The 20,846-nt window shown below is 68.0% G+C and overlaps 9 protein-coding genes and 1 non-coding gene across 10 annotated transcripts in view; 6 read left to right on the forward strand and 4 right to left on the reverse strand.

Annotated features, from left to right (window-relative positions):
• Positions 1-247: 247 nt before the first annotated feature.
• Positions 248-2,830, reverse strand: FA09DRAFT_331440 (DUF580-domain-containing protein). The gene is made up of 9 exons (XM_025743027.1): positions 2,314-2,830; positions 1,779-2,055; positions 1,621-1,723; positions 1,449-1,564; positions 1,262-1,392; positions 945-1,202; positions 772-885; positions 465-722; positions 248-403 (listed from the first exon to the last, which is right to left on the reverse strand). Exons 1-9 carry the CDS (start codon positions 2,746-2,748, stop codon positions 320-322), a joined length of 1,776 nt encoding a protein of 591 aa, XP_025596471.1. The 5' UTR covers positions 2,749-2,830; the 3' UTR covers positions 248-319.
• Positions 2,831-3,429: 599 nt separating this feature from the next.
• FA09DRAFT_300337 (aldehyde dehydrogenase) lies at positions 3,430-5,756 on the forward strand (the record flags this gene model as incomplete). Its single annotated transcript, XM_025740331.1, has 13 exons — positions 3,430-3,660; positions 3,729-3,824; positions 3,912-4,018; positions 4,081-4,109; positions 4,175-4,186; positions 4,253-4,340; positions 4,428-4,560; positions 4,622-4,646; positions 4,717-4,875; positions 4,938-5,264; positions 5,317-5,360; positions 5,419-5,523; positions 5,598-5,756. The coding sequence occupies 13 exons, from the start codon at positions 3,430-3,432 to the stop codon at positions 5,754-5,756; spliced, it is 1,515 nt and encodes a 504-aa protein (XP_025596472.1).
• A 42-nt stretch (positions 5,757-5,798) lies between these two features.
• Positions 5,799-10,585, reverse strand: FA09DRAFT_331442 (hypothetical protein). The gene is made up of 2 exons (XM_025743028.1): positions 10,161-10,585; positions 5,799-10,007 (listed from the first exon to the last, which is right to left on the reverse strand). The coding sequence occupies exons 1-2, from the start codon at positions 10,261-10,263 to the stop codon at positions 5,899-5,901; spliced, it is 4,212 nt and encodes a 1,403-aa protein (XP_025596473.1). The 5' UTR covers positions 10,264-10,585; the 3' UTR covers positions 5,799-5,898.
• A 1,202-nt stretch (positions 10,586-11,787) lies between these two features.
• FA09DRAFT_t40 lies at positions 11,788-11,886 on the forward strand. The gene has a single exon. It is a non-coding gene; the product is annotated as a tRNA-Arg (tRNA).
• A 53-nt stretch (positions 11,887-11,939) lies between these two features.
• Positions 11,940-12,837, reverse strand: FA09DRAFT_95143 (hypothetical protein). The gene has a single exon (XM_025745913.1). It carries the CDS (start codon positions 12,597-12,599, stop codon positions 12,144-12,146), a length of 456 nt encoding a protein of 151 aa, XP_025596474.1. The 5' UTR covers positions 12,600-12,837; the 3' UTR covers positions 11,940-12,143.
• Positions 12,737-13,251, forward strand: FA09DRAFT_331443 (hypothetical protein). The gene has a single exon (XM_025743029.1). The coding sequence runs from the start codon at positions 12,743-12,745 to the stop codon at positions 13,001-13,003; it is 261 nt and encodes an 86-aa protein (XP_025596475.1). The 5' UTR covers positions 12,737-12,742; the 3' UTR covers positions 13,004-13,251.
• Positions 13,252-13,434: 183 nt separating this feature from the next.
• FA09DRAFT_95187 (hypothetical protein) lies at positions 13,435-15,504 on the forward strand. The gene is made up of 5 exons (XM_025745914.1): positions 13,435-13,839; positions 14,196-14,290; positions 14,402-14,519; positions 14,583-14,783; positions 14,836-15,504. The coding sequence occupies exons 1-5, from the start codon at positions 13,546-13,548 to the stop codon at positions 15,298-15,300; spliced, it is 1,173 nt and encodes a 390-aa protein (XP_025596476.1). The 5' UTR covers positions 13,435-13,545; the 3' UTR covers positions 15,301-15,504.
• Positions 15,338-17,919, forward strand: FA09DRAFT_95190 (hypothetical protein). The gene has a single exon (XM_025745915.1). It carries the CDS (start codon positions 15,575-15,577, stop codon positions 17,882-17,884), a length of 2,310 nt encoding a protein of 769 aa, XP_025596477.1. The 5' UTR covers positions 15,338-15,574; the 3' UTR covers positions 17,885-17,919.
• Positions 17,920-18,119: 200 nt separating this feature from the next.
• On the reverse strand, positions 18,120-20,068 carry FA09DRAFT_331445 (subunits of heterodimeric actin filament capping protein Capz). Its single transcript, XM_025743030.1, has 4 exons — positions 19,781-20,068; positions 19,104-19,585; positions 18,646-19,000; positions 18,120-18,342 (listed from the first exon to the last, which is right to left on the reverse strand). Exons 1-4 carry the CDS (start codon positions 20,057-20,059, stop codon positions 18,304-18,306), a joined length of 1,155 nt encoding a protein of 384 aa, XP_025596478.1. The 5' UTR covers positions 20,060-20,068; the 3' UTR covers positions 18,120-18,303.
• Positions 20,069-20,335: 267 nt separating this feature from the next.
• FA09DRAFT_300487 (S-adenosyl-L-methionine-dependent methyltransferase) overlaps positions 20,336-20,846 on the forward strand; it is a gene marked incomplete at both ends in the record, with an annotated part of 3,188 nt that continues 2,677 nt past the window's right edge. The window contains one exon of the mRNA XM_025740337.1: positions 20,336-20,662. Coding sequence (XP_025596479.1) covers positions 20,336-20,662 — 327 coding nt within the window. The remainder of the gene's footprint in view (positions 20,663-20,846) is intronic.

Raw genomic sequence — 20,846 nt, forward strand, 5'->3', positions numbered from 1 at the left:
CAGGAAGGGCAGGAGGATGTGGAGCGGAGCGGAGCGGGCGGACAGCGCGGCGCGCGTGGGAAAGCCGCGTGCGGCGTGGCTGGCGCTGCGCTTCGCATGCCTCCTGACTCGAGCGGCCTCCTCGACTCGGCTCGCCGGCCAACACCCAGAGCAGCGACGAAGCTCGATCACACACGGCAACGGCATGAAGGCCTGCGCATACTGCATGCAGCGCGAGTCACTCAGCGCCGAGCATGGCCCTGCTAATGGCATGCGCACATCTATGCATTTCCAGCAGGCACGACAACGCTCCAGCAGCAGAGAGAGGGCGGACGAGGTATCAGGCGACAGCATTGACGATCTGCGGGTAGGCCGATCGGATGACGTTGAAGAGGTGCGGGTCGCGGTTCGCCATCACATGCGGCTGCCACACAAGGGAGAGTCAGCGGTCTGAACAGCGTCGCACGACAGGCACAAGCACTCACGTCCTCGGCCAGCGCCACAAACAGCGTCGTCACGCCCGCATCGATGACGGAGCCGACGGCGAGGGCGATCGTGAAGCCCAGGCCGAAGGCGTACAGAATCTCGACGGAGATGAGACTGCCGCCGTTCTGCAGGTACGAGGGGCTCGTGACGCTCTCGTAGGCGAACATGAAGATGCCGCACAGCAGGCCGATGCCGTAGGCGCCCATCGTCAGCACTGTGTTGACGATGATGTCGTTGGCGATTGCCGTGAGGCCACGCTGTGGGGGTGTCAGCTGCGTGCTTGCGAAGAGCGCCGCACGGACTCACGTCGCGGACCAGACGCCACGTCTCCTTGGCGGCGGTGATGTACCCGTTGCCGTACATCGCGATGTTCGCGTAGGCGAACTTGTTGAAGAGCTCCGCCAGGTAATCGAGGCAGCCCTGCAGGACGGTCACAGCGTCAGCAAAGAGGCCAGGCGTTCGGCCGGCAGGCAACGCACCAGGCAGCATCCAGCGACGCAAGAAAGCGCCATGCCGACCATGTCGCCCTCCGCCGCCTGCTGCTGCTGGATGACGTTGACAATGGCGCGCAGAATGTCGAGGATGGCAAGGATGAGCGAGCCGAAGCACAGCGAGCCAAACGAGTAGGTGATTGCGCGCCGGAAGGAGGAGCGCGAGGCGTGCTTGACGCGCGAGGAGGAGTAGTACCACGAGCCAAAGACGCCGGACATCGTCGTGAAGGCTACGGCCTTGATGACCTGTGGAAGCAGAGCGTGTGAGACGGGCCTAGGTGGGAAAAGGAGGCCCTCAGACGCACCTGGTGAGTCCAGTAGAAGTTGAAGATGCAAAGCACGACGAGGCCCGTCACCGCGCCCGAGCTCGAGCTGGAACCGGCGTTGGACGACTCGGGCGAGAAGCGCACGTAGACGGCCACGAGGGTCCATGCGGCTGGGCAGACCTGTGAGCACGCAAGAAGCTGGGTGCTGCTGAGACAGGCGACTCACTCCACACGCCAAAGGCCGTCTGCACGACCGCCGAGATCAGCGCCGTCACATAGGTGCTCTTGTACTCGTTCGACGCGCGGATAATGGCCTGGAGCAGCGCCTTGGCCAGCGGAATGCTGCAGAGAACACGCGTCAGCAAGGGATCATGGGCCGGCGACGCCTGTGGACGCACCGCTTGCGCAGGAAGAAGTAAGAGATGATCGAGAGCACGGCAAAGATGGTCATGACGATGGCACCGCCCGTCTGGCCGTTGATCCAGAGGTATGCGCAGTAGGCTGCGAGCAGCGAGTGAGCCACAGCAGACTGGGCGGAGCAAATCGGCACACGCACCAACGCTCGTGACGACGCTCAGCAGCAGCGTAGCCTCAATAATGAAGCGCGTGAACACCTTGACGGCAATCAGGTAGAGGATGGAGAAGAGCAGGCCGACGCCGGAGGCGAGCATGAGAGCCACGGCCGTGTGGCCGTTGAGCGTGCTGCCGACGCCCGTCTGGCGCGTGTTGCCGACGACGGCCGACGTGTCGGAGGTGACGTAGGCGCGCAGAGAGATGCCCGAGACGGCGGCGAAGCCCAGGAGAGTGAGGATGTAGAGGATCGCAAAGATGGGCTGCGTGGGAGAGCGTCAGCGCTGGCAAGCAGGCGCCAGTGCAGCGGCACAGGCTGCCAAGCAGTGTGCAAGCGCAAGCGAATCAGGAACGCTCGGCACCCAAAGTTGCAGCGCTCCAGCCACTCATTACGATGTGTCAGTGCGGCGCCATCCAACAGCCTCCTCGCTCGCCGCTTTGAGCACCTCGCTTGCCTCTCCGCCACGGCCCCCTCCATGCTGTCGCTCCCCAAGCCACCCGCTCCGCTGCCGCACACTCACGTCGCGGAATTTGGGCTTGGCCGGCTCGAAGCGCTCGCCCTGATATCCATTGGGCGCCAGGGCCATCTTGCCATCGCCGCCGTACTGCGGCTGCTGCGGCGCATAGCCGCCGGGCGCGTTCTGCTGCTGGTAGTAGGCCTGCTGCTGGCCGCCCTGCGGCGGCGGGTAGGCGCCGTAGCCGGCGTTGCCGTACCCCTGCGGCGGCGGCGCATACGGCGCAGAGGACTGCGGCGGCGGATAGGACATGCCGATGGAGGGAAGGGGTGGTTGTGGTAGGAGGCAAGGAGGCGCGAGACCCGACACAGGGCATGGCAGCCGCGGCTCAGCCGCCCTTCGCACCGGCACGTCCGACGGCACCGCACAAACGCTGAGATACTCCGCCGCCGCCGCCCTCCATAGAATCGAGCCTGCATGCTGCTCTTCTGCTGCTGTCATGCTGCAGCCGCTGCAGGAGCATGGCTGCCGCCTGCCGAGATGCAGTCGAGTGCCGCGCCAAGGCGGGCGGGGCCCAACGGAGAACGGCGTCGCGCGCGTGCCGCGTGTGTTGTGAGAGCTGCCGCGAAACGGCGCTAGCCGCCCGCCGATCATCAGAGGGCCCGCAAGAGATTCGGTCAGCCACGCACGGCGCCGAGCCTTGGTGCTGTGCCGCGGCAACTCTGCGTGGGAGCGTAGGCCGTCGACAGAGCAGAATGTTCGCGTGTAGGGGAAGGGGCCCCCGGATGTCGCGGGTGGCTGCGGTGATTTAGCGTCATCCGGTGCGGATGCCGCTTGGGCCACCTGCGATGCTGCACCTGGCCACGCTGCCGCTGCATCCGCATTCCCCGCACGCAGGAGCGCTGCGCAGGAAGCTTGCGCCGCTGCAGGCTGCAGTTGGAGCTGCGGCCGTGCAGGCAGACAGACAGACAGACAGACAAACAAACAAGAGCCAGCGCGCAGACGAGGAGTATGGATCCGGCAGCAGGTCACGGCGGGCGACGCTGCGGCTCGTGGTGGCCGCGGCGTCGTTCTGTTGCGCCGCTCCGCCTCCACCGCGCCTCTACTCCAGTGCAGACCCTGAGCGGCTGGCTTGGCTCCTCCTGCTTTTCTCCTCACCACCACCCTCTCTCTCTCTTCATCATGTCCACGCCCTTCTACAAGCAGTCGCCCCTGCCGCTCATCATCGACAACGAGGCCGTGTGCACCTCGCACACGTTTGACGTCGACAGTGTCGAGGCGCCCGGCACGGCCGTCGCCACCGTCTGCGGCGCCACGGTCAAGGAGGCACATGCAGCATGCGCGGCGGCGCAGCGGGCCGGACCGGAGTGGCGCAAGATGCCGCTGACGGAGCGGCGCAAGATTCTGCTCAAGGTACGCCCGTGCGCCGGGAGAGAGAGAGAGGAGAGGAGAGAGGCTGACGAGGCATGTGGTCTGGACAGGCAAGCGAGATCTTCCAGCAGCGCATTCCCGAGATCATTGCGCTCGAGACGAAGGAGACTGCCTCCAGCAGCGGCTTCGCCGGCTTTGAGACTGCTGTGAGTGGCATGTGGCACGCCTCGCGCTTCCCCAAGGGGCGGTCTGCGCCTCGTTTGGAGCGAGCTGAGCGAGGCAGTGCAACACAGGTCTTGGCGTCTGCTCAATTCCAAGAGACGCCCATCGCAATGGCGCAAGCCATGCGAGGCGAGACTGCACCGGTGGACTCGGCGGGGAAGCGCATGCTCGTGGAGCGGTGAGCTGCAGTCTTGAAGAGACATGACCAAAACGATGCTCATGATCGTGTGGCGCGGACAGCGTGCCGTATGGATGTGTGCTTGGCATTGGTGCGTTCTGATCGGCCTCAGCGGCGCGGAGCGATTCGCTGACCTCGAGGCTCTTGCTCACGCAGCTCCGTGGAATGGTGCGGCCCACTCGCTCCCTTCTGCCTGACTTCTTGCAGATGCTGACCTCTCCCGCAACCTGACAGCGCCAGTCACACTGGGCATCCGTGCCGTGCTTGCGCCGCTGGCAGGCGGCAACACGGTGATTCTCAAGACGTCCGAGTACAGTCCCACGTTCGTCGCCCGCTTCTCTCTCTCTCTCCCTGCTCTGCTCACGCCCGCTCTGCCTGCTCGGCGCGCGTCGCTCGCGCTCGCACACAGTGTGCACATGGCGGTGATGCAGTGTCTCTTTGATGCCGGGCTGCCCAAGGGCGTGCTCAATGTGCTGCACGTCGCGACAAAGGATGCGCCGGAAGTGACTCAGGCGCTGATCGCGCATCCTGTTGTGCGCAAGGTGGGTAAGCCATGGGACGGAGGCGACTCGTGACAGGCGCGGCTGACATCGCGCGGCGCAGGTCAACTTCACTGGCTCAACAAACGGTGCGCTGCCTCCTCTCCATGTCGCTCTCGTCTTGCGTCGTGCCGATCTGACGCTCTGCCCGCTCCGCAGTGGGCCGCATCATCGCGCAGATCTGCGCCAAGCACCTCAAGCCGTGCATGATGGAGCTGGGCGGCAAGAATCCCATCGTCGTCACGGGCAATGCCGACGTCGAGCTGGCGGCCAACAACATCGTCTTCAACGGCTTTCTGCACCAGGGCCAGATCTGCAGTGAGTCCGACTGCGCTTGCCAAGGCTGAGGCGGCTGGCTGATGCGAGCTGGCTGCGAACAGTGAGCGCAAGCAACCTCATCGTGCACGCCTCGCTCGCCGACGACGTCGCGCAGAAGATCGGCGCCATCATGGCCGAGCAAGCCTCGCTGCTCTCTGCCGGACGCAAGCAGAACCATTCGGGCAAGGATGACGAGGCACATCGTCTGCGCCCGCTGTTCAATGCTGCCTCGGGAGAGCGCGTCAAGAGTCTGTATGAGGATGCAGTCCAGCAGGGCGCCAAGCTGGTCGGCGGCAAGCCGGCGTTTGAGGGCAGCTTGGTGCAGCCGGTAGTGCTCAACGGCCTGACGAAGGAGAGCAAGTTCTACTCGACGGAGGCCTTCGCTCCGAGTGAGTCGCGCGAAGCAAGGCGGCGCGGTCTGGGCTGATGGACGGCACGCAGTGATGGGCATCATCAAGTACAACACCGAGCAGGAGGCCATCGACGTGAGCACCCTTGTCCTGGCCTCGCCGTCAGCCGCCTTGCTGATGCTCCCTTGTCCAGCTCGCAAACGGCACCGACTACGGCCTCTCCGCGTCCGTGTACAGCCGCGACGAGACGGAGGCCTACCGCATCGCCTCGGCCATCGACTCCGGCGCCGTCCACATCGTGCGTTGCGCCCTTGTCATCGCCTCAGCCCGCGCGCCCCGTCTGACATTTCTTGCCCTGCCTGCGCACAACAGAACGGCGGCACGGTGCACGACGACCAGGCCCTGCATCACGGCGGCATGAAGAACTCGGGCTGGGGCCGCTTCAACGGCGTCGCCGGCATCCACGAGTTCACGCAGAGCAAGTGCGTCACGTTCAACGTGCCGGCGCAGGTGCCGTTCCACATCATGTAGGTGTGCACGCAGCAGCACAGGGCACAGAGACTTGCACTCGGGGTGGAATGGATCGATGAATTAGTACTATGCAGGAGAGGGCGTGTGATTGGCGGAGAAAGAAAGAGAAGGGGGCTTGGCGAGGGCACCTCGACGCGGCGCCTCACCAGCCGCTGGTGTGGAAGGAGTTGCCATACTCGCTGCTGAGGCGTCTCGACGAAGAGGCATTGTTCGTCGCTGCGCCGCTGCCTCCCTGCTGCTGCTGGCGGCGTTCGAGCTCGTGGCGTTCCTGGCGCATCTGCTCCTGCTGCACGAGGCCGGAGTGGTCGCTCCTGCTGCGCGTCGCGCCCGGCGGCGCCGCGCTCGTGAGCGGCCGCAGGGGGCCGCCGCCCAGGACCGTCTGGTTGCGCCCTTCTCGGACAGGCGGGCGCTGCGAGTGCGCCGCGCTTGCTCCTTGCGCCTGCATCTGCTGTTGGTGATGCTGCGCAATCGCCGCGTTTGCCTGCTGCGCCGCGCGCGAGGCCTCGGCCTGCCGTGCCGCAGAGGGATTGCCGATGCCGAGCATGCGATTGCGGCTCTGCCGCTCCCACAGCAGGTTCTGCCGGATGCTCTCCGACAGCTCGTCGCGCAGCATGTTGCGCCGCGTCGTGCGGGGCGTCTGCGCCAGCGCCATGGCCGCGGGACCGGCGGGCGTCGGCACGGCACGATGCTGCGCCACGCTCGGCGCCGCCATTGCCTCGGGCGTCGGCGGCGAGGAGGAGGAAGAGGAGAAGGATTGCTGCTGCGGCACCTGTTGTTGCGCTCGCACCGCCTCCGCTAGCTCCGCCACTTCGGTGCGAGGCGACGGCGGGCCGCGCGGCCGGTCCGAGGGCGAGCCATGCGAGAGCGTGGGTGCCGGCGCATCCGACGAGGCCGCTCGGCGCGCCAGGGAGGCAAGGGCACCGCTGCTGCGTGCATTCGAGGAGCGCCGCGTCGACGCGAGTTGACTGAGGTGCGCAAGCGCCGCACTGCTGCCGACGGAGCGAGCCGCGTCGGGACTGACAGTGCCCGCTGCGTCATGCGCGGCACTCTGCTCCGCGCCGCCTTCATGCGGCAATGACTCCTTGCGCGCACGCGAAGACGTCGCGCCATTGCCGCCGCTGTTGCTCATGGCCGTGACTGCCAGACTGCTGATGCTGGTCGAAGAGCGCGAGGCCGTCGTGTTGAGCACCGGCAGTGCCACGGCACTCTTGGACGTGCGCAGTCCGCCGTCGCCCACGGGATGAGCACTGGGCGTGCGCGTCGGCTGTGGCGCGTGCGAGCTGCCTCCTCCGCTACTTCGCTCTGCACGACGCGAAGAGCGCGTCGGAGCAGCCGCCTCGGGCTGCGTGAGGCGCGAGAGAGCGAGAGCAGAGGAGGCCGGGCGGTGTCGTAGATCAGCGGCGCTGGCGTGCGGGCGGCCCGCAAGCTGGCCCGGCGGCGGATGCGGCTCTTGTTCGGGATGGAAGAGGGAGCTGAGCAGGCCACGCACGGGCGGCGGACTGTCGAGCATCGGACTCGGGCCCGTCGTCTCGGCTGCAGCTGCGGGCGCCGCGTGCCGCAGATCGGCGGCGCTGTGACTGCGCACCGGGATTTTCTGGAACATGCTCGCCTGCCGCTCCTCCTCCGCGCGGCGCCGCGCAAGCGCCTGCGTGCGCCGCTCCTCCTCGCTGTCGACCGTCGTGTCGCTCGACCAGCCTTCCTCGTCGGTCTCAGCCGGAGCGGCAGCAGCAGGGATCGCAGCTGCCGTCGGCGCAGGCTGCTGCTTGGCGGGAGCAGCAGCGGCAGCAGGCCGCCGCTGCGCCGGCGCCGGCGCTTCGTCTTCCTCTTCCTCCTCCGACTCGTCCTCGTCGCCGCCCATCATGAACGTGACTGGTCGTCCTTTGCGGTTGAGTGCCGCTGAGGGCACCGCCTCGGCGCGCTGCACCTCCGGCTGGACGGACGCCTTTGCCGCCGCAGCGATGGGCGCCTTTTGCTCAGGCGCCTTCGGCTCAATGCTCGCCCTCTGCGCCTCTGTAGGCTTGGCAGGCGGCGAGACGTACGCCTCGGGCTGTGACTGAGCGAGCGGTGCGACCGGCGAAGGTCGCTCAGGCGCCAGCTGAGCCTTGGCATGGATCGCCGGACTCGGCGGGTTCGAGCTTGCGACACTCCGGTCGCTCGTCGAGCGCTCCATCTTCGGCGCCTTTGCACGCGTGCCTCCACTGGCCGTGCGTCCGTGCGTCGTCTTCTTCGCGGCAGTCAGGCCGCCCAGACCATGTGCGGCGCGATGCAGGCCGAGGCCAGACTTGGAGCGCGCAGGGTGGTGCACGTGTGCGTGATGTGCATGTGCGTGATGCGCTCCGTGCGCGGCATGGCCGTGCGTAGCGTGGTGATGAGAGCCGCCAGCTTCAGAACGAGGGCGACGAGCCTTGCCGCTGCCACTGCCAGTGCCGCTGGCAGCGTTGCTGTGCGTGGGCGAGGCGGCGCGTGCAGGCGAGACATCGCGCTGCTGCTGCTGCTGCTGCTGCTGCTGTGCAGGCGCAGGCGAAGGGGCGCGTGCAGCTGTCGGCGAAGGACTTGGTGCGCGTGCCTGCGAGAGAGGCGCCGCGGGCGTCAACGCCGTAGTCGTCATGCCCGCTCTTGCCAACTTCGAAGCGAGCGAGAGGTCGGAGACGACGGGCTTTAGCTCGTTCACACCGCCTGTGTGGCTTGCGTCTGCGTCTGCGCCGCCGCCGCGAGGAGAGGGCGGCCGAGGTGCTGCACTACCTGCTGCGGCGGCGGCGGTGGCGGAAGAGGGAGGCACAGCGGGCGACTCGTGCTGCCCCGCACACGCTGCCTCTGCGGCGCCGTCCGCTTCGTCGCCCGACTCGTCTTCAAACTCCTGATCCGCGCTCGCAGCCTCGACGAAGAATTTTGCCTTGCCCTTTGCCGCGCCCGTGCCCGACTTGGCCGCCTTCCTGTGCGTGTGCGCAGCATGCGCGACGTGCGTGGAAGAGCCCGAGCCAGCAGCGTGCCGAGCGAGGCCGGAAGACGAGGCAGAAGCGCGCATATGACTGCTGCTCCCACTCGCGCTGCCGCCACTCTCCCTCTTCTCGCGGAACGCGCGAGCGGCGGGCTTGCGGACGGGCGCAGAGGGAGGAGGAGGCATTTCGCTCGTCGCGGCGCTGCTGCTTGCCGCCGGCGCGGCTGCTGGTTGAGCGGAGTCGAGTGCGGACGATGCGGCGGAGAGGGAGGGAGCGGCGGAGAGGGAGGGAGCGGCGGCGGAGAGGGAGGGAGCGGCGGGATGAGAGGATGTCGACGTCGAGCTGGTGGGCACGGCTGCTGCGACGACAGGCGCTGCGCTGCTTGAAGCGACACTGCCAACACGCAAAGGTGACTGCGCAGCTTCGACGGCCGCCGCGGAAGTCGAAGCCTGCGACTCTTCCACCTGCGTGGCCTTGTCGCTCAGTGCCGGTCTTGCCGTTGCGCTGCCAACAGCAGCGTTGCCCTTGTCGTTCGTCGCTCTCTCCTCTCTCCTCTCCGCGCCATCCACGCTGAGTGCTCTCGCCAAGCTCGGTCTGCCTCCCTCTCCCAGCGCCAGCTCGTCCCTCGCCAGGCCCGCCACTGCGGCTGTGAAGCTCAAGGGTCTCCTCGTGCGCACTCGGTTGCTCAGCTGCGCCCTCGCGCGCGAGCCAAAGGCAGAGGCGCTCGAGGGGCGCATTTGCGCGTGCAGAGAAGTGGCGGTGGAGGAAGGGCGACGAGAGAGGATGGGCGACAAGGCCGGACGTCCTCGTGTGGAAGGCAAGGCGCCGGCCGTGGCGGGATGTTGCAGCTGAGGCGGCGAAGCAGCGTCGACTTGCCCGTCATTGTCGGACCATGCCTCATCATCCACCTCTTCCTCCTCCTCCATCTCTTCCGACGCAGATCGGCGAATGGCAGACGTAGAGGCCCGGCTGCTGCGTCTTCGGCCATCCAGACGCGCCTCGGCGTCGGCGCGATGGCGCAGCAGCTTCTCGCGTGCCGCCGCCTCCCTCTCGCGCTGCTCCGCCACCTGTGCCACGCGGCTCGCCGCAGACGCGAGCACGAGGCTGCCGGCGCGGCTGCCCGACGGCGTGCCGATGCGGCTCGGCGCGCCCGACGCCAGGGTCGAGTCGCACGGCGAGACGAGCTGCGAGGTGAGGCCGGCGGGCAGCACGTAGTCGGCGGGCAGCAGGTGCGCCTCGCGGAACCACAGGCGCCAGCTGAGATTCTCGAGCCGACGCCCCGACTCGAGCGAGGAGCCGCATTTGGTGAAGACTAAGGAGTGGAGCGTGAGCAAGGCGTGGTGGATGGCGCGAGAAGTACAAGCGCAACGGCAGCCGGGCTCTGAGGTGCCTGGCACTGGCAGCGCGCACCGCCCGTGCACGCAGCACGCACCATGCCACATTTGCTCTGATCTTTGCTACTCACGCGTCCAGAGGCCCGCGAGCTGGTCCAGGCTCAGATCATTCAGCTGCGCCACGCTCGCCGGGGAGAGCGAGAGCAGCGGCGCTGGCAGAGTGGTTGGCTGCATCTCGCTGAGAGAGCGGGGGCGAGGATGGAAGATGCAGGTGGGCGCCGCGCTTCAACAGGCGCTGATGGCGCTGCTCATACACGCCGTCCAAGGCGTAGCCCTGCTCTCTGCGTTGGCGCGAGGTGCGAAAGTCAAGGTGCGAAGGCGAGATGCAACGACCACGGCGCGAAACAGAGAGGCGGAGTCGGACGGCTGAGCGCGGATGTGCGGTGAGTGAGAGCGGTCGGGTACGGGACTGCAGGCTGGATGGAGCGAGAGGTGAAGGGAGAGAGGCGTGAGGAGTGAGGAGTGAGGAGTGAGGAGTGAGGAGTGAGGAGTGAGGTGTGCGGTGGCTCAGCTCAGCCAGGCGCAGGCGCGTGTGGGTCCTCTGCGCGCGCCGGAGCCGCGATCTCGCAGGCAAAAGCCTGGCTGCGCGCCTGCCTTTGCGGGCACGCAGACGCAGCGCGCCGCGCGCGGCACGGCACAGGCACGGCCTCTTGCCCGGCTCGCCCCTGTGCCGCCGGCGGCCGCAGCGAGCCTCCTTGCCTGCTCCTCCTGCTTCCTCCCGCGCCCGCGCCGTCTGCCGGCTCATCGGCATCCCACGACGCAGCGCACCTCGAACGTCGTGCTCAGCCGAGAGCAGCGCTGCGCTCTCGTCTGCTCCACACATCCGCGCGAGAGGCCCGTCTGGAGACACACACAGCACAAGAGCGAGCGCCGTTTTGCTGCTTGCCGCGGCCCACCTCGCGCCGCCGAGCGAGCGCCGAGCCCTCGCGACCCCGCTTTGCGGCAGCGCGCCTTCCGCTTGCACCGCCCGCGCCGCATTCATCCGCGTGCCGCCTGGCCCCACATCGCGTGCGAGCGAGGCATGCTGCATCCTGCATCTGCAACAAGAGACGCGAGAGGGACGAGAGAGGGGCGGGGCCCGGATGTGCGGGTCGACGACATGCGGATGCGGGGCCATAGGACCTGCTTCTTTGCCATTCCGTGCCTGGCTTTGAAGGGCTGATGGCTGCTATTCGCAGACATGCCGGGCGTCGAGCCGGACGGCGTGCGCGGTGGGCCCTGACGCTCTCAGCCTCGGATGATTCCCGCCTCTTCCCCGCATCTCTTCTCCACAGCTGCTGCAGCCTGCATCCCCGCCCGCAGTCGATGTTTCTCATTGGCACTCTCTCTGTGCCTCGCTCGGGCATATCTTCCCGTTCCCGCTAAGGAGGGAACCGCATATGGCGGCAGCGGGGCGTGTCGAGCGGAGAAAGAGGAGAGGCAGAAGTCGCCACGCGCGCGTCGGCGAGAGATTGCCGGGCCATGCCAGGACGGGGCGGGCCTCGCTGAGTGCCGCTGTCTGCTCCGAGCTCGTAGAGCAGAGTCATGCGGTCGCAGGCGGCCAGACGCAGCGCAGAGACTGCGAGCTCTTCCGTCTTCTGTGCCGTCGAGTGGAGCGCCGGAAGCAGCGCAAGGAGCACGCAGAAACGACGAGCCACCGTGGATTGTCCACGGCGGAAGCTTCATAAACGCCATGGGCGCGCCGGCTGTGTGCCTAGTGGCCCTATGACGCAATGGTTCAGCGTGTCGAGTTTCTATTGCGTCTCTTTTGACAGCGGCAGACCTCGGAAGTTCTGGGTTCGAGTCCCAGTGGGGTCTACACGCTTTTTGCACTGCCTGCTCGACCTCTGACACCCCCCCCCCCCCCCATTCTTCTCCCCTCGACGCAGCGCCAGCTTCTTGTTTTGCATCCGCGCACAGCGCACGAGTCGCGTGCAAGGGCTTCAGCGTCGCGGCTGCTGCGCCGTTGCTGGAGCCTGGCGCGTCGCGCTGGCGCCGCCTGCCTCGGCTGGACCAAGCCAGCGCCGCACTCAGACTCATCTCGCCGCCACGTGGGCTGCACAGTGCCAGCTCCTTTATGTCCAGGAAGCGTGCACCCAGCCCTTGCGATGGCATTCAGTGCGATGCTGCTGCTTGTGATGAGCAAAGCGGCGGCGAGCATGTCGACGCTTCGCCAGCGTCGTGTGCCTCCGGACGCTTGGGCGCGCTTGCCGGCTAAGTGCTCTCTTTAGACTACGCGGCTTGCTGGCAGAGAAGATGTCGTCCATCACAGCCGGAGCACCCAAAGGCTCTCGATTTGCGTCTGTCTGCGCATCCGCTGCCCGAGTGTGGGCAGTTGCCGGCAATCCGGCTCGGATCCCAGGAGCAGGCGAGGGAGAGGGGCATACGGCGAGCGTGGCTCGTCGGTCGTGTAGAATCTGTCTGCGCATCCGCATCGGCTGCGATGTGAAAGCTTGTGACTGAGCACCTGCTGAAGGAGCCCGTCGAGGAGCACGACTGTGTCGCGAGGGCAGAAGCATAAGAGACGCCATGACGACCGCATGGCGCTCCGTCTCCCCCAAGCAACAGCTTCCGACAAGCTCAACCTCCCAACGCGACTGCCTCTTCACAAGCTGCTCATCAGTAAGTCCCTTCCGTCCCCCTTCCGCGCACGCTCGCTGACCGTTCTTCAGCCATGTGCCGCGCGCCCGCCTCGTACTCGAGCGGCACCCAGACGCCCGCCTCGTCCGGCACCTGCTCGTACGCCGGCTCCGACTCGGGCTACGGCAGCTACAGCAGCGGCAGCAGCAACGCGAGTAGTGGCGGCATGAGTAAGTCGGACGCCAGCCGCGTGCAGTCGAGTCAGACCATCAGTGGTCTCTACGTCGGCGCTGGCTCGTTCGCTGCGCGTGCCCAGAGCGCCGGTGACCGCGCTGCAAAGGGTGGACGCAAGTGAGGTGAGTGAGCAAGCAGCGAGGAGAGAGATGGTGCTGATGGCGCACAGCCTCTCGCAGCCCTCCGCGCTTTGTCCACCGTCGGCAAACGAGCGCCCTGCTCTGCGCTCCATCAAGCAGGTCACCGCACGTCAAGCCCACCTGCCTCACTCTCCCGTGTCTCGCGCCTGCCCCTCTGCGTCAATGACACTGTGCTCTCTCCCTCTCTCTCATCTTGCTGCGTGTGCTCTTGCTTGTGTGAAGGTGCTGTTGCGTCGCTGTGTGGGAGAAGCAAGCGTGGCTCGACGCCGTCTCGCGTGCCAGGGTGCAGCTGCCGCGGGCCAGCCACGTGGCTTGAGGCGCGTCGGGTCGCGGCGAGGCGCGCGCGAAGATGAGCGCGGCGCGGCCGGCGCGGCCTCGGGGCAAGCGGGAGCGCCATGCGCACCTTGCGTTGCGACCTCTCACGACCTCCCGCCGCCGCCGTTCTTCTCCACACTGTCGCGCTTGCGGCTCGCTGCTCTTCGCTCGCGCACACGACACCGTCTGCGTTCCGCCGCGAGCAGCCATGGCGCCGCCGCGCCGTGCCGCCGCCGTGGCCGCCAGCACGCTGCTCTCCTCCGCCTCTTCCTCCTCTCTCGCCTCCTCACAGCCGTCCTTCTCGGCGCCCGCCGCCGCCTCCGCCGCTGCAGCCGGGCCCTCTGCGGCGCGTGCGCCGCGCAATGCGCCGCCGCCGGCCGCCGTCGAGCCGCCGCTGAGCCCCGTCGTGCGCCGCCTGCGCCAGATGTGGACGTTTGCGGCCGTGTGTCAGTTCATGTTCACCTTCGACGAGGCCTTTGGCGTCAGTGGCTTCGAGACGGAGGTGAGTGGGCCGCTGCGAGTGGAGCAGACGGCATGTGCGGATAGTCGCTGGGCCCGTAAGGTCAGGCGCGCGGCTACATGCTGCCTGTGCCAGACTGCGAACTGTCACTGCGTCGGCCCGTGACTGAAGCGGCAGCGCGGACATGTGCAGTGCCTGGGGCAGGCGCGAAGGGGCAGCAGAGGAGGTTGCGTCACGCCGCAGGCAGGCTCGGAGCAGCAGCATGCGTCCTGAGTACGTCGCCACCGCTTTGCGCCACATGTCTGCCCGGCAACGGCTGCCATACCTTTGCTGGTGTTGCTGTCCATCTCCTCACGCTGGAGCCAGCTGCCCGGGCCGTGCTGACCTTTGCTCTGCAGGCGCTCGAGCGCGATCTGGATGGCTCCGAGACGGCCGTCATTCCAGACCTCATGCGCCGGCTGCTCTACACACTCACGCTCGACAAGACGATTGAGTGAGTCTCGTCGCCCGTCAGGCACTCACCGGCGCATCGGGAGCAGCGCCTTCGAGCTGCTAGACCAGGGCATGAGTCGGCCTTGCTTTTCCGTGCTGACGCGCGCGACAGCACGTCGAATTGGGAGCACCACCTGCGGCGACAGTACCTGATGCGTGCGCCGGACGTGAATCCGTTCGGCACAGCCGAGGCGCCGCTCTCCTGGGCTGCGCTCTCGCTCACCAACAAGGTGCGTCCGAGAGCCAATGTGCGAGCCGCAGAGCGCCGCTCACCCCCACGCCATGATACTCAGGTCCTTGCGTTGCATAGCCTGTGCGAGTGGCAGCTCGTCGACGCAGAACGCTTCCGCAAGCTCGTCAAGAGCGAGGAGGAGCCAGAGCTTTGGGTGCGTCTCGCTGTCGTGCACATGTGTGGTGCGCTGTTCACGCTTGCCTCTAGCGCATCGACCCGATCGGCTGGGATGGGCAGGAGAACACGTACTGGCTGTTTGATGGTGGGTAGCATCCGCCGTGCCTGCCTCTACACCTCTCACGCCCCGCGCACAGACAACCGGCTGTGGGTGCAGCACCCGCCGCCGGCGCCCAAGCCCAAGCCGCGCTCGCGGGTCGTGCCCAAGAAGGGCTCCAAGCGCGCGCGCGTCGAGGCAGCGCGTGCTCGGAAAGCGGCGCCCACCAAGAGCGAGGCGCCGCCACGCGGCACGAAGCGCGCTCGTGGTGCGGCGAGCGAGACGAGCCCGCCGGCGAAGCGGGCGCGCGGCGAGTCGGGAGGCCTGCCAAGGAGAGGCACGCGAGGATCCGCAGCGGCGAGTAGCACGCCGGCGAAGCGCACGCGCGGGAGCGCGGCGGCTGCTGCGCCCACGAGCGCACGCTCGTCGCGCAGACTACGTGGGCCTGCAGAGGCGCAAGTCGACGAGGGCGACTGGGAGGAGGTGCCGTCGGGCATCCTGGAGTCGGACTCGGAGCTCTCGGATCTGTCAGAGCCGCCGGATGAGGGCGATGGCGGGGCGCTGAATGGAGAACAGGCCGAGGAAGAGGAGGTCAAGCCCGAAGCGCCAGAAGCGAGTGCAGGCGACGCACGCTCTAATGGCGACCATGCCGTGCATGATGCCGCGGACGACGTCAAGACAGACGAGGCCGACACTGTCATTCACGATGCGGCGCCCAATGGCGACGCGGCGAAGCACGAGGCGGCAGAGCCCATCGAGGAGGATCTCAAGTCCGAGCCGGTCAAGGACGAACAGGCTGAAGAGGCTGCCGCGCCCGCTGAGGCCGATGACTCTGACGAATGGATCGAGTTCGAGACTGTGAGTGCCTTGCGCGCGCGCGCGTGGGCGTTTGTGTTGCCATGCTCACGCTGCTGCAGGTCGCGGTGACTGGCGCTGAGTGGACGGCCATCAGCACGCGCTGGCAGCGCTCCAAGCACCCGGACGAGCGCGCGCTGCACGACTTGCTGCGCAGCACGGTGCTGCCAAAGGTGATGGCCGACATCGCGGAAGCGGAGCGGCAACGCGCTCTCGAGGCGGCACTGGCGAGCCGCAAGCGCAGCAGCCGCATTGCGCTAAAGGAGAGCGAGCGCGAGGAGCGCGAGCGCGATCGCTTGGCACGAGAGGCGATGGAGGAGCGCATGGCGAAGCTGCGCGCGGAAGAACAGATGGAAGAGGAACGTGCACGCGAAGCAAAGGAGGCGCATCGCACGCGCGAGGAGCGCGCACGGGAGCGCGAGGACCGCATCTACGCGCGCGAGCGCGAGGCGATGGAGAAGGCGCAGCGCGAGGCGGATGCGCGCGAGGAGCGCGAACGACTGCGCGAGGAGCGCAAGCGGCGGCGCGACGAGATCATTGCCAACGGCGGCGTGGCGCCGGAAGAGGACGAAGCGGCGGAGGAGGCCGCGGCCACCTCAAGCACCACTGCGGACGCCGAGCCACTGCCAGGCGGCACCGACGACGACTGGGATCTGGCGTGCGAGGTGTGCGGCGCAGCCGGCCACAACCCGGACGACCAGAGCGAGATCGTCTGCTGCGAGTCGTGCGGCGTGTGGCAGCACACGGAGTGCTGGAATGCGTTCGACCGCTCCGTGCGCCGCAAGCCGCGCGACTGGGAGAACATCGACTTCTACTGCTCCAAGTGTCGCCCGCCGAGAGCGGACGAGCCGTGGCCAGGACGGGCGACGGCCAAGAGCAACGACTCGCCCCGCCAGCGCATCCGCGTCAAGCCGCTCGAGCCAGAGCATGTGTCGTCGCAGTCTTCGAGCGCTGCCAGTGCACCGCAGTCTGGCGCACAGGCCGTCTCTGGGCCAAGTGTGCCCTCTGCACCGCCGACGCAGCAGCCGCCTCCCACGACCGCTGCGCCAAAAGCAGCGCCGGCTGCGACGCCTGCGCCTCAGGCCGCAGCCGAGCCCGCGGGCTTGAGCGCGCTCGACGCGCTCGCCTTCGCAGCCAACGGACGCAGTCATCTTGCTGCTTCGCCGCCGAAAGCAAGCCTTGCGGGCCCTGCTCCCGTCGCTGCGCCTGCCTCGGCTTCTGCCAGCGGAGCGCCGAGAGCAGCGCAGCCAGCCGCCGCTATCAGCGGTGCTCCGCGACCGGCCGCCAGCAGCGCCCCTTCCGCCGCACCGCTCGCACCAAGCACCTCCTCTGCCGCACCGCGCACGCCGACGCCCAACGGCGCGCACGTAGCCGCCTCTCCGCCCGTCTCTCCCGCGCCTTCGGCGCGCAGCGGCAGTGCCTCGCACACCAGTCCCTCGTCGCTGCTGCCCACGCGCGTCGGAGCACCGAGTGGCTCGTTCCCCATCCGCCGCGACGCGCCCGCACGCTCGCCGCTTTCGGGTCCGCACATCTCGAGCAGCGGCAATGTGCCTAGCATGTCTCTCGGTCCTGCTGCGCGCGCCACAAGTCCGACGCCCAGCGGGGGTGCGCGAGGCACGTCGCTGGCGCCCTCGCCTGCTCCTGCGTCGGGCAGCTCGAGCGCTGCAGCAGCAGCAGCTTCGCCGCAGCCTGCGCCGCTGGCGCAAAGCCGGCCGCCGCAGAGCAGCGCCGCGAGCGCAGAGAACATGGCGCGCCGCCTCTCCTCGTCGTTCGGACCCAGTCCGCCGCGCGAAGCCTTCGGCTCGCCTGCTGCTGCAGCGGCACGCAGTGGAGCGCCGCAGGGCGCCAAGCCGTCGCCGCCGGTGGCACAGCCTTGCGCACCCGCGGCAGCAAAGGTCGTCGACGCTCCTTTTGCGCCAGCGCCGATGCAGCAAGCTCCGCCGCCGCCGCCGCAGCAGCAGCAGCAGCAGCAGCAGCAGCAGCAGCAGCAGGCCGCGTCGCTTACGAACGGCGCAAGACCGCCGGCGGCCAGTGGCGCGCCCATGCTGCCGCCCACGCAGACGTCTACGCTGGCGCAGCAGGCTCAAGCTCAGGCTCAAGCTCAGGCCCAGGCCCAGGCTCAGGCCCAGGCTCAGGCTCAGGCTCAGGCTCAGGCTCAGGCGCAGGCGCAACAGCAGCAGCCGCAGCCGCAAGCGCAGCCGAACGCTCCCACTCCCGGCCCCTCTCCCTCTCCCGCTGCTGTGACGGCGGCGGCGGCAGCGGCAGAGCAGGGCTTGGGCTCGAGTTCGAGCTAGATGCTCCCTCTCTTCCCCCCGCCTTCCCCCCCCCCCCCCCCCCCCCCCCCCCCCCCCCCCCTCTCTCTCTCCCTCTCGCTGTAGACCCGACACACACGCGCACTACGCAACCCCAAAGTCAGCCACGCTCGTCTTGCCGACGACGACGAGGACGCGTGCTTCTAATATCAGACTCATTCGCACGCCATGCAGCCTCTCTCTCTCTCCCTCTCTCGTCTCCGCTCGGTGCTCGCGCGCGTTTCATAGTATGTCATGAGGGCCGGAGCGGGGGTGGAATACGTGGAAGGATGGGGGGGAGCGGGCGCGCGCGCTCGCACACGCCTCAACTGAAGTGAGAAGCGCCTCTTCGCAGCGCGCTCGCTGCTGTAGCTGGACGGCGGCGCGCGCGTCGGGCGTCGGGGGGCTAGGCGCGCGCTTTCCTACTTCGCAAGCTCGCCGCTGAGCTTGTAGTTGGACACCTGTATGTGTGTGCGAGAGAGGGGCGCAGAAAGTGGGCATCAGTAAAGCCGCAGGAGGGGCGTAGAAGGAGGAGGGGAGGGGGGGTGCGTCACGCGCGCGCGCGCGCGCTGCGGGAACCAGGGCAGGGGCATGTGCGTGGCGCATCCGTCTTGCCCAGCGACTCAGACGCAACTTCTTGCGCGGCGCCCCCCAGAGCCCCGTCTCTCGTCTCCACAGCGCGCAGGCGAAGAAAGAAGGGGGAGGGGGGGGGGGGGGAAAGGGCCGCCAAAAACACACACACACACACACGCACACAAACTCACCTTGTCCCAATTGATCTTCTGCTTCGACACGGGCAGATTGCGCCTGAGCGCCTTGAACGCCTTTTCGCCCAGCTCGGCGACGCGCCGCTCGACGCTGGCGTGAAAGCGCGCCTCCTCCGCTTGCAGCGCCGCGGCGATGCGGGCTGCGAGCGCATCGACGTTTTCGGCATCGGAAGCGGGAGAAGAAGAGGCGGAGGCGTTGCCGGTGCCGAGGGAGAGGGAACGAGAGGAAGAGACGGAGAGTTGAACATTGCCGTTCTCGAAGTAGTGCACCAGCAGCTGGTGCGAGGCCTCGAGCGTGGCCGGCGCCGGCGCCGCTGGGTCAAACGTGTACGTGGCGCGCCAACGTCCCGCCCTGGCAGTGTGCCCCGCACATGCGGAGGGAAATCAGCAATCTTGAAGGGGGGAGAATGAAGGGAGGAGAAGAAGAGGGAGAGGGACAGACGACCGAAACGCACCAGAAGTTGCTCAGGCTGTACTTGTTGCCCACGACGTGGATGACGAAGCGCGTGGCGCCTTGCGTCTCGCTGTCGACGTCGACGTCGTCCTGCGACTCCTCCTCCTCCTCCTCCTCCGAAGCCTGCGGCTCGGCGGCGGCGGCGGCGGCGGCGGCCGGAGTGTCCTCCTTGGCCTCGGCCTCGCACATCTCCTCTGCAGCGTCGGTCTGCTCCTCCTGCGTCTCCTTCTGCTCGTCAGCCGTCTCTCCGCTCTCCTCCGTCGTCTCCACCACCACCACAAGTGCCTCCTTCTCCTTCTCCTTCTGCTTCTTCTGCGCAGGCTGAGCAGCCCGACGACGGCCAATGCCCAGCGAGAGCGGCACGACGACGACGGCGCCGTCGGCGAAGTGGTCCTGGGCGTAGGCGTCCAGCTGGGCATGCAGCGCCTTGCGCAGCGGCTCGGCCCAGGCGTTGGGGCGCAACGGGCGCGGCGCCGACGTTTTCTGGCGAGAGGAGAGGGGGTCAGCAAACTGTGGCTGGCTTAGAGAAGGAAGGGAAGGGAGAGGGGGAGAAGAATGCGATACCGGGCAAACCGGCACCCCCCGCCCAGGCAGACGCAAGTGCGCTGCCGTCGCCGCCGCCCCCAAAGCAGCATCGATGGGCAAACGATCGTGAGGATGGGGAGAGAGAGGACGCACCAAGCTCTTCAGATCCACCTCGAACGTCGTCTCGCCCCTGACATGGCGATACCTGTTGCCCTCCACGCGTGTCTCCTTGCACACGACGGCCCTGTCGCCGGCGGGCGCCTCGACGAGCAGCAGCTGCTCCTCGGCGTGCTGCCGGAGCGCCGCTTGTGCTGCTGCCTCGAATGAGGGAGAGGAGTGCGAGGAAGAGAGAGAAGAGAGAGAGAGCAAGTCGGCGTACACGGAGCTGAGCTGGCCCGGTGGCGTTTGGAGGAGCAGAGAGGCGAGCGACATTGGCTGGCAGTAGGGAAAGGGCGAGGGGGGGGAAGGGGGTGGGTGGGAGGGGAGAGGGACGTGGGAGGGACGTGCACGCGCCGCTCGCCGCCGCTTGCAGCAGCCAGCGGACTGGGAGAGCCGTGCGAGAGCGCCACGTGGCTTTGCGCGCCGCCAGCGCACAGGCGCAGCGCACACGCCAAGGCAGCGCGAGAAGAACACGCCGCGCCGAGAGCATCGCGCGCGTCTGTTTCTCCCTTCTCCCCCCCTCACCCCATCCACCGCGCCCATCCAACAATGAGCGACACCTTCGCGCCGCCCACGCCCGGGCGCGCGTACGAGAGCAGCATCCACGCCGCCGCGCACGACGCGGCCGTGGCGGCGGCCGCGGGCCTGCATGCGGCGCCCGCCGCTGCGCCCGCTAGTGAGCCGACGCCGACGCCGACGCCGACGCACTCCGAGCCCTCGCCGGCGTCTGCTGCCGCACCCGCACCCGCACCCGCACCCGTGGCGCCTCCTCCGCAGCAGCCGCAGCAGCCGCAGCAGCAGCCGCCGCTCGACGAGGCACGCCTGCCCAAGGGCGTCGCGCTGGCGCCGGGCGGCAAGGTGCGCCTGACGGACTATGTGAGTTTGTTGGTGGTGGTGGGGGTTGGCATTGTTGCCTCTGTCGCGCGCGCGCCCCGCTGTGGCGCTGCTGGGCTTTGGCGCGCGAGCGAAGGCGCCTGGTCTCAGGCCGAAGCGCACGCAGCGGATGCTGGCAGGGGGGAGCAAAAGCTTGCCATGGCAGGCCACGCTTGAAGGGGGGAGG

This window comes from Tilletiopsis washingtonensis, assembly GCF_003144115.1.
Source record: "Tilletiopsis washingtonensis strain MCA 4186 unplaced genomic scaffold FA09scaffold_18, whole genome shotgun sequence".
In the NCBI taxonomy this organism is placed as follows: domain Eukaryota; kingdom Fungi; phylum Basidiomycota; class Exobasidiomycetes; order Entylomatales; genus Tilletiopsis; species Tilletiopsis washingtonensis.

Bases quoted from the DNA above. Each gene is read 5' to 3' on its own strand.
- FA09DRAFT_331440 (XM_025743027.1), bottom strand. From the start codon at position 2,748: ATGACAGCAGCAGAAGAGCAGCATGCAGGCTCGATTCTATGGAGGGCG. The intron at 1,724-1,778 runs GTGCGTGTGCCG...CGCTGCTCGCAG, and splicing joins GAGCGTCGTCACGAGCGTTG to CCTACTGCGCATACCTCTGG. The intron at 1,565-1,620 runs GTGCGTCCACAG...TGTTCTCTGCAG, and splicing joins TACTTCTTCCTGCGCAAGCG to CATTCCGCTGGCCAAGGCGC.
- FA09DRAFT_331442 (XM_025743028.1), bottom strand. From the start codon at position 10,263: ATGCAGCCAACCACTCTGCCAGCGCCGCTGCTCTCGCTCTCCCCGGCG. The intron at 10,008-10,160 runs GTGAGTAGCAAA...TCCACTCCTTAG, and splicing joins GCTCGCGGGCCTCTGGACGC to TCTTCACCAAATGCGGCTCC.
- FA09DRAFT_95143 (XM_025745913.1), bottom strand. From the start codon at position 12,599: ATGGCGTCTCTTATGCTTCTGCCCTCGCGACACAGTCGTGCTCCTCGA.
- FA09DRAFT_331443 (XM_025743029.1), top strand. From the start codon at position 12,743: ATGTGCCGCGCGCCCGCCTCGTACTCGAGCGGCACCCAGACGCCCGCC.
- FA09DRAFT_95187 (XM_025745914.1), top strand. From the start codon at position 13,546: ATGGCGCCGCCGCGCCGTGCCGCCGCCGTGGCCGCCAGCACGCTGCTC. The intron at 13,840-14,195 runs GTGAGTGGGCCG...TTTGCTCTGCAG, and splicing joins TCAGTGGCTTCGAGACGGAG to GCGCTCGAGCGCGATCTGGA. The intron at 14,291-14,401 runs GTGAGTCTCGTC...CGCGCGCGACAG, and splicing joins ACGCTCGACAAGACGATTGA to CACGTCGAATTGGGAGCACC.
- FA09DRAFT_95190 (XM_025745915.1), top strand. From the start codon at position 15,575: ATGGATCGAGTTCGAGACTGTGAGTGCCTTGCGCGCGCGCGCGTGGGC.
- FA09DRAFT_331445 (XM_025743030.1), bottom strand. From the start codon at position 20,059: ATGTCGCTCGCCTCTCTGCTCCTCCAAACGCCACCGGGCCAGCTCAGC. The intron at 19,586-19,780 runs GTGCGTCCTCTC...TCCTCTCGCCAG, and splicing joins AGGTGGATCTGAAGAGCTTG to AAAACGTCGGCGCCGCGCCC. The intron at 18,343-18,645 runs GTGAGTTTGTGT...ACACACATACAG, and splicing joins AGAAGATCAATTGGGACAAG to GTGTCCAACTACAAGCTCAG.